This window comes from Electrophorus electricus, chromosome 17, assembly GCF_041902795.1.
Source record: "Electrophorus electricus isolate QZ-2024a chromosome 17, ASM4190279v1, whole genome shotgun sequence".
NCBI lineage: Eukaryota > Metazoa > Chordata > Actinopteri > Gymnotiformes > Gymnotidae > Electrophorus > Electrophorus electricus.
Window position 1 is genome coordinate 8,966,548 of NC_137513.1, and position 9,949 is coordinate 8,976,496.

The 9,949-nt window shown below is 38.9% G+C and overlaps 1 protein-coding gene across 1 annotated transcript; it reads right to left on the minus strand.

Annotated features, from left to right (window-relative positions):
• Positions 1 to 4,137: 4,137 nt before the first annotated feature.
• sst1.1 (somatostatin 1, tandem duplicate 1) lies at positions 4,138 to 6,076 on the minus strand. The gene is made up of 2 exons (XM_027028405.3): positions 5,822 to 6,076; positions 4,138 to 5,426 (listed from the first exon to the last, which is right to left on the minus strand). Exons 1-2 carry the CDS (start codon positions 5,957 to 5,959, stop codon positions 5,220 to 5,222), a joined length of 345 nt encoding a protein of 114 aa, XP_026884206.1. The 5' UTR covers positions 5,960 to 6,076; the 3' UTR covers positions 4,138 to 5,219.
• Positions 6,077 to 9,949: the final 3,873 nt, after the last annotated feature.

The following is a 9,949-nucleotide window of genomic DNA, read 5'->3' on the forward strand; positions in this document are numbered from 1 at the left end:
CATTAGCACGATCACCACTCAAGAATGAAAAAACACGCATAGTGACAAATCACGATGGACATTTACACTCGGTTAGTCTAATTCGTTTTCGCTCCAGAGAACAGAAGTATCCCCACAAAATGCACAGCTACATGAACCTAAAAACCTTGGTTTGGTGCAATTGGCCTATCTAATAGCATATCTTTAAACAATATGAGAGAGAAAGAGAGAGAATCACTCACACACACACACACACACACACACACACACACACACACACACACTCAGTGTCAGCTCTGAACCTCTTCTTAACCCTGCCTTCAGTATGATAGGTGTACGTGCACTCCTACAAAATGTTGACAGTGAAGAAGGTCCCTTCAAAAAAAGAAGAAATATCAACCCTGTAAGAGCAAAAAACAGATGAATGTCACAGCGACGAGACCACCTTTTCATATTGGCCCATTGGCCCTTTTCAAATGCCATTTTAGCACACAATATCTCCACCCGAAAACTGAACTAAAGGCGTGTACTTGAAGCTCCTTTAACGGCACGGTAATGAGTGTTAATAGAAGGAAGTGTAGAAGTATGCTCCCTATTTTAATCTGCTGAAGGCTTGCTAATTACGCTAAAAAGCTCGGCAGCGGGCGGATATTAGTGCTAACGTGACGTGCGAACTGCGAAAAATGGAGCCATAAACAGGGGTGTGTGTGTGTGTGTGTGTGTGTGTGTGTGTGTGTGTGTGTGTGTGTGTAGGGTGTGCATCCATGTTTTATGAGTAGCTATTGATGGCTACGTAGACATGTTAACACATCGCTGGGTTGGCTGAATGGGAGAAGCTCGGCTTCAACACACACACACACACACAGAGAAAGAGAGAGAGAGAGAGAGAGAGAGAGAGAGAGAGAGAGAGAGAGAGAGAGAGAAAGAGATTGTGCCTTCACTTCATTTTGGCTGCAAATGTTGCATAGACATTTGTAGCTAACCCCAAACCTCCAACACAAAGTTAAAACCATCACTAAACACTATTCATAACATTAAAAATTAAAATGAGGTTAATAAGGACAATTGTTATAAAACTGAAAGATTAACCTAAATATTGTTCAGAGTTTTCACTTAGGCTACAGCAGGCAGTTCCAAGTGATGCTCTGTGACTCAGCATAGAAATCACTTCAAATAAACTAAAACTGAAATAATTTGAATTTGAGTCATGACAGGATTACAAAGTGAAACTCATGGGTGCACTCTAACGATAAATTCATGCAAATTAGTGCAAGCAGTTATGAAGTCCCTATGAATCAAGTCGGAAGAAAATGAATGAACACCTTAACACCTCGATCCTTTGAATAAGAGTTGTGTTGTGCAGATTCTTCTCAGTCGTGAGACCAGGAAGCTGAAATAGGAGGGAAAATGAAGTACATTAAAAAAGAGCGAGAGAGAGAAGGTGCTTTCAAAAGAGCAAGAGAAAATGTATAGACGGTTCCATCTTCTTACACATTTTGAAACATTTCAGAAATTCTTCTAAATGTTAGAAATAATAATCGACTATATATATATATATATATATACACACACACACACACATATATATATATATATATATATATATATATATATATATATATATATATATATATACAAAAGATTGAACTATTAACATTATTAACATTCATGCAAGTGGTTGTACACAAAATGTTTGACAGAAACACTCATATCTATTTAAAGAATATCTTTTTTTTTTTTATTTAATTTAATTTAATTTGATATTTAATTTGAATCTACTTTATTTGTATGTATGTATATATATATATATATATATATATATATATATATATACATATATACAAATAAAGTAGATTCAAATTAAATATCAAATTTAAAAAAAAAAGATATTCTTTAAATAGATATGAGTGTTTCTGTCAAAAAATTTGTGTACAACCACTTGCACGAATGTTAATAATTCAATCTTTTGTTGGTTTTGTTTCAAAAAATAAAGTTACACAGATATGTGTTCATGCCTGTAATGAAATGTAATGAAAATGTAAGATAAAATGTAATGAAATCTAATGAAAGTACCAGAGACAATCAGAGCGTAAAAGCCAAAGAACACAGTATTAGTTAAGTGGTGTGTAAGGAAAGATATGAGGTGAAAACTAGACAGAATAACATCAATAAATGGATAAATCAGTTAGGCAGTTTGCTATAATTGTTTTTTATGGGGACATAAGGTCGATGCACACATTCAGTGCCATTAAGCATTCCAGAGTATCACTTATGGTCCAAAAGAAGAGGAAGGGCTTATTATCAGGGAGCAGATGGGCAGGATTGTTCTAAATGTTTTTTCTGCTATCATTTTCTCTGTCACTGCATCTAGTGAGTTTAGGATGAGTCTAGTGGAAGGATCTGGCCTCCATAAAAAGCTTACCAAGGTTTGATTCCTCTTAAGGAGTTTCCAGCCACTACAGGGGAGGTGAAACATAAGCTTGTTTTCTGTTTTTATGGTCCATTCCCCTTTTTATATATAAATCAATTTCTTTCTTGCAGGACTGTCTGTTTCTAATGTATTATTTTTATGTTCCCAAGACCAAAAAATAAGAATCCATGTCATTATTAATGCTGATGTAATTGATTATAGCAGATCTTGCAAACGTCTGCCAGACCAGAGGAGTCCACCCCCCCACCCCACCCCAATTCAATCCCATGCCCTTTATCCAAGCATTTCTCCAAAGACCATCCATCCAAAGCCACACAGAAGGGTGCACGCATAGTGTTTAGTGCACCCTTCTGTGTGCTGTATGCATGTGCAAAGTAAATGAAAGGCAGGTAGGACAGCCTCTTTCTGGAAACCTTTCCTGATTGGTTAACACAACTGGACTGTGTGGAAATTATGGGTTGCTGGTTATAGAGCCCAAGACAACCACACAGACATGTTTTTTTTCAGCGGGAACTATTTTAGCTATAGCTATTAAGATGATTATATGGTTTAGCGGAAATGTTCTTAGAAAATTGTTACAGTAGCTTTTTTGCAGGACATCATAATAAACAAATGTTTCTGTGCAGTATGCTTGTTGATTAATATTTTCTTTTTTTTCTTTGTTCATTTTTAGTACCTGTTCTAAGGTCTTCACTAGTTTTATGGGTTGCTCAGAATTTTGCTTTCTGTATAACTGTTACACATTGAGCTAAGGCAAAAGCATCTTTCTGCCTCTCTCTGAGAGATGTCTATTTTCAGTTGTGTTGTTACTGATGTATTTTGTTTTCTTATATTTACTTTACCTATTTATTCAACATGTATTGTCATCTTAACAAGAAATGTTTAAAAAGCCTCAAATGTTGTCTAATAATACTCTTCACAGTATCCTTCATGTAAAGTGAAACAATTTGTTATGTTCAACTAGACTTTCTAATATTTTCTATATTGCCTCATTACCTGAAAATCTGAGAGGGCAAGCCGTATATGGACAGTGGCAAGACAAATCTCCCTAAGCTAGAGGAAGAACTTTTTTTGGGGAACGCAAAGACTCCAACTGCTAATCCTGCTGCTGCTACTATAGTAGAGCCAGTGCAAGGGTTTATGGTCAATGATGTTCCTTGTGCTAACCCCCCCACCCCACCCCACAGCACCTCGACTGCCCCTGAATTCCTCAGTGATCAGTTAGGCAGTTTGCTATAATTATTATTTATGAGTATGAAGATGTGGGTATTTTACAGCAGGCAGCTGTGCAATGGAGCCACTGGGTTGAGGCACACTCTTTTAACGCAGTGCTGCCTTAACTGTGACTCAGCCACCTGCCTGGCTTTCAGAGAACTAGCATTGCCCACTACACAGCCTCAGACTAGCAAGTCAGTGTGCTTTGCATGAGCACTGCTTCCAAGTCACATGTCCCATGGGTTTTCATGGGATTTTGTGTTCCTCTGGCGCTTGGTGTGAAGTCAGCAGTGATACAGAAATGACTGATGATTTTGGCTGCATCTTTTCAGCCTGGTGGAGCTAATTTAATACAAATTATTTTGTGACTCAGGCTGTATTTCATCTCACTAAGCAAAGATATTTAGACACTAGTGAGTTATAGTGCCATGGACGTTCATATTTTAAAAGGAGACGGTATTCCCGCAGTGAAATTAATGGAGTCAGATGAATGTCAGGCAGCCACACAGGTGATCTGCTTTAGAACATAAGTTTTTAATGTTGGTTATTTTTATGTGTACAAGCACAAGTGAACTTCACATGTTCTATGTTTTAAGCATCACTGTGTGGCAACATTGCTATTGATACCTCATACTGTTCAGTTTGGTTTTGTTATTTGGAGAAATGGATTCTCACGACACCTTTCTGAAAAACAACTTATTCAAGACCATGTATGAAATGAACCTTAGAATTTTTTAGGGGATAATAAAACATCATATAAAAATTTTCAGTCCAGAACTCTACACACCCATTCTGCATCCAGGCATGTCTGTGCCAGGATTTAAAACAGTCATACATCTACATAGAGAGAGAGAGAGAAAGAGAGAGACTCAGTTCAAATACAGCCACACACACTCATGGTTTAATTGTTTGAGAGTTTTCTTAACAGAAGCGATTAGTCAAGCTGTTACTTTCTCTGTCACACTCAGAGTTACTCATACAGACTCATTCACAGATTACCAAACAAACTAACAGAAGCCGCTGTTTAGTAAACACAGTATATTGTGTTGACAAGCTGACAAAACTAGTCTCACTTTCATAGTTATGAAAGCACTGAATCACTGAACAGAATAATGATATATCAAAATATGCCAGTTTTACACACAAATTAATTCTAAGCAAACAACTGAGCACAGTGTGAACAGTTTCCATTAAAATCTCCATCTCTTTCTCTCTTTCTTTCACTCTGTATGTGTGTGTGCATATTGCATTTATTGGTAGGACAAATCTGCATTACGCATTGGCTCTGAAACATAGATTTTACTCAGTTAAAAATAGAATTTTCTTTCTAAAGTACAGTCCGTAGTAATTTGCATACATTCATTAAACATTCTTTCTAGGCTCACCAATTTCTCAGAAAGAAAGAAAGAAAAAAAACGACCAATTAAAACTATCGTCGTTATTGTCAAATGACAAACGGAACAATTTTTATTTTGTTATTTACATTTTTTGGAAACAAGAACATTGTGGCGTCGTTAATATTTGAAAACCAAAACGTGAGAACAAATAAGATAACGGGGAAAATAGACCTTTAAGATGGTTTTGTAATAAACAACTAACATGACGTGAAAGTTTTCCAGAAGAAATTCTTGCATCCGGCTTTGCGCTCACGGGGAGCAAGCATAGGACCGGCAGCTCGCTCGAGCTCAAGGCGCACGTCCTCTTGTTCGGTGCCACGAGACAAATCATCAGATTCCATTGCCTCATTTTCTGCTTGCGCCAGCTCTGAGAGCAATTCTGCGAGTGTGTATCTGGCTAGCTCCTGTTAGGAAAAATTCAAACAATATACATTGAAATTCACCTGCTTGAAACAATTGGTACTATGTTCAAATATGCATTACATTTTGAAGTACTTTTTTTAAAAAAAGGAAAGAAATAACTACATATGTTTCAAAACACAGAAAAACTTTTTCTTAGACGTGTTTAAAATTCTATACTCAAAGTCAGCACCTTGGACAGCTCTCACGAACGGACGGCGAACGCAATGGCTCGACTGTGCGTTGTGAGCAATTACAATATGGCTTTGAAATCAAACACACGGTCTGAAAATAAGCAAATGTTCTTTTCTGGCTTCGTGAAGAGACGTAGAAAAATTCCCTCCCCTGCTCTGTCTTTCTTAAGCTCTTTTTTTCCCGCATCCATCCTTTCTTTCTTTACCTGTTTTCCGGACGGGGCGACGAGCGACCTCTGAAGAAACTGGCGTAGTTTGGCGTCGGACGGTGCACCCGAGACACTGCTTACAGTGAGCGCGAGGGACAGGAGCGCCAAAGCGCACTGGATACGCGTGGAGAGCATCTTTCCAAGTACTCGGATACCGAAGGACCGAAGTGGCTAGAGAAACAGTAGCGTCGGTTATCACTTTCTTGGTTTCCGGCTTCTTCAGTCTGGTGCCGCTGATCTCCCCTCGCCCCAGAGAACGTTCTTTTAAGCGATCTGTCTGACGTCAGGAGGCGAGGGGGGTTTCCTCTGCGCGAGCATGAGTGATGAAGAGTGACAAAGTTCGCACCGATTATGGGCGTGCGCCCCTCCGGAACTGAAATGGACGAGTGATCGCTTTTACCTGCACTCTTTTAATATCACTCAATGAGACTTCTTATACTAAAGTGTTATGCGCGCTCGTGTGTGTGGGAGGTGGGCACGATATATTCATCTCAAATCGTTTCCAGAAGTCAGTAAAATCGAATTCAAATACAAATATTTGGCATCTTTACGCGCGGCGTGTGTGCTGATACACCAACTGTGAACTGTGTTAATCTCTAGACTGTTTGTAGTCCAGCAATCAAGCGTGAACTTATGTGATATGGGAATTGCGAGTTTACAGGTGGGATGTAGATGTGGATTAACTAAATAAACTGCCATACCGCAACAAATTATGCCAGATACATTTTCTATTAGGACAGGCATATTAGCAGGTTCTTTTTCCATTGGGTAGGCCTACTAATTGGCTAAAAAGGTGACACAGCATGAAAAGTTTACATTATCTATCTATCTATCTATCTATCTATCTATCTATCTATCTATCTATCTATCTATCTATCTATCTATCTATCTATCTATCTATCTATCTATCTATCTATCTATCTATCTATCTATCTATCTATCTATCTATCTATCTATCGGTTTTCTTTTAAACAGCTACTAAATTTACTTCCACTTACCTGAACGAACAGTGGGTTCATGGGTGTGTGCACACGCACTGACGTCAGTATTCTCAGAATCGCCTCGTGTCCCGCCGCGTTTTCTATTTTAGGGCGGCGCATGGACCTGTTTGCCTGGTCCCGCTGCGGGGTTCCGCTGTCGACTGCGGCGCACGCATCAGGCCACGCGCTTCTATTAAGTGACGGTAATGGATAGTTAGTATCTGTGCCATGCGTGCTGTTTCATCGCTGATATGCTGAAAGAGAATGAGTTACAGTCTAACTACTATGACCCTTTGAAGAGGGTGCGATGTTTGCGTACTGTGGACCCAGTGACACAGCGAGTGGGTGAATCTTTCATATTTTTCGTGCATTTTTCGTTTCGAATTTCTGTTTCCTTCTTCAAATGAATGCTAACGAAAGCCTCATTGCTCCGACTAACGTGCACTCGCAGGCTGCGATTCTTCTACTTTCGAAAACTTGTCGGAAAAGCACCGATTCTCGCGCTGTTTGCACCTGCTGGTGTAAGAGGTTAGGCCAGTCTTGCCTGGGCACGGGTAGGCTGGAGCAGCATATGCACCTCTAACATAACACTGGTCAATGGCATGATTCATGCTCAATGCCTACTGCTACTAGGGCCATTAGGGAAAAAAGGTAACCAAAGGTAAGCAAAGGCGGTACAAGAGAAATGCAATGCTGTGTTGTATTAGGATGATTGTATATTATTAGACAATAACTAAAACACACAAGCTTAATACTTGAGCTTTTGACATGTAATTTGACATTGATTTAAGTGTTTTAATTAAAGCTACTGATGAGAGAAGAGAGATACTGGGCTTTTGTACCATGTTCCTTCCCTCTCTGGCTGGAGTCCTAGTGCATACGTTTCCCTGCTGCACTGATATAATGAGCTGAAGTGTGCTGCTGGTTTAATGAGAACAGGAATTGAAGTTGGAATGGAGCGATTGAACTCTAATTGGAGCTCACTGGAGCCATGAAGTCAGAGCCAGGTGGGAAATATTAATGCGTGTGAAAGCCTCTCACAGAATGGTCATCTGAAAGACGTCACACCTCTTTCCTGTCTTACAATCATATGAATTGAAAATGGCATTTCACCCAGTGTATGCAGAATTATTTGAAGACTTTGTCAATATAAATCAGTTATTTTGGTTTTGGCTTAGGCTTTAGTAAATGCAATGCTAAGATAGCGTTCATAAGATAGCGTTCATATTCTCTTTTTGAACATTAATTAGTTTACTTTATGCCACACTAAGCATCCAAAAATGTACTGGGCCATAAACAATCTTTCTGTTCACAGCATCTAAGGATATGAGGTTTATACTCAGCAGTTAATAGATGAGTTGTCTTTGACAGTAGGCAGAATACTTTGGGATAGAATCATTTGATGGCAGGTTAGACATAAAAACACGCAACATTTTAATTGAATGGATCATTAGCTTTTAACTGAATGGATCATTTTCACATATACACAAAACTATACCGACACCAAGATGACCTCTGTAATTTAACGTTGACTGCAATTTGGAAAATATTGCTAGATGGTCACATCTGTGTGTGTGTGTGTGTGTGTGTGTGTGTGTGTGTGTGTCACTTTAGCTACTCATCCACACACCCTGTTCAACAGGTGTTTGTCACCGATGACCAGCTTGCTCTGTGATCACCATCTGGCGAGAGAGAGAAGGAGACAGCGAAAGAAGGAAAGGGAAACGGAAAGAAAGGGAACGGAGAATCATTTGACGTGAGATTGTTTGTGATGAAATGTCTTTGTGGATCTGTTCCCTGCGCTCTTCTCTCCAGCACTCATCTCATCTTCCTTTCTTCTTTCAAACACATTCCTTTTCCTAAGTGCATAAACACCTGTCCATGTCTGTATGTCTATGTCTGCGTTCACCAACACTTTGCCAGTCTCCTTCTTCTCCACAATTCATGAAACGCAAACAAAGATATGTATGCATATATATGTATGTATGCAAGTAAGTAAAGAGACAGAGAGGCCAGAGAAGTTCTGTAACCCTTTAAATCACAGAGTGTTAACAGTGTTATATTCATCTGTCACAGTCTGGCCTCATCACATGCTCTTTGCACCTTTGCTTCATGCACTCCTCCGTTCTCTCGTCCTGCTCTGGCATTTACTCCCTCATTCACACACACATACACACACATGCACACACACACCTACGCACATATACACATGGACTTGCACTTCTATCTTTGTGTGGATTTTCCATTGATTTGTATTTAAATAGCACTACGCCTACGTGTAAACCTAACACAGCCCCATATAGCATAGAAAATCTATGCAGAAATAAGCATTTTGCCTCATGTGGAACAGCAAACTCATCATTTCCTCCTTCCCAAAGATCATACAAGAGTGTAAACACACACACACACACACACACACACACACACACACACACACACACTCACACACACACACACACACACACACACACAAACACACACATACGCATAATCTTTCTTTCAGTTCTAAAATGTGAAAAAGTAAATATAAATTATAATCTTAGAAGACTAACTTCTAGTCATTGCTTATAGTTTGTTATAGAAGCACACTCATAAGCTCTGTTTTATAGAACTTTATGTTCATTGTTTCAGCACTGCACTGATGTTTGAAGCTTGGGTTTATGCAACATAAGGCTAACAGATATGGTCTGGTGCTTGGGACAGTTCAAACAGCCTGTATCCATGCTAGATTACTAGAGCTATGAGCCTCAATCTATCAGTGTCATCATTACCATCTTCATCATCTTTAGTCACTTAGGCCCCTTCCAGAAATCTTTAATAATCTGAAGCTAATTGGGAGAAATTGCAATGCAGAAGTGCAAATGAGTTTTATGTGAGTAACAGATCATTTCTCAAATTGAAATCGATCCTTCGTGGCTTTTCAGTGTATTAAAGGTCAGGTTCCTGGGTTTTTTTTCTACTCTGTCTATTCAACTTGATTTTTCATCTGTCTTTCTCTGTCTTCCTCCTAAACTCTGTCTTCCTAACTAAACTCCTCAATGTTTTAATGTATAAATTTGGTATGCCATCTACTTCTACAATTTGATATTAATGTTTTTAATCAACACATCAGTACATTATAGTCAGTCTTAACCCTTCCACAGTA

Excerpts from the sequence above, each read along its gene's own strand:
- sst1.1 (XM_027028405.3), bottom strand. The coding sequence starts at position 5,959 with ATGCTCTCCACGCGTATCCAGTGCGCTTTGGCGCTCCTGTCCCTCGCG. Across the intron at positions 5,427-5,821 it reads TCGCCCCGTCCGGAAAACAG|GAGCTAGCCAGATACACACT; the intron begins GTAAAGAAAGAA and ends TTTTCCTAACAG.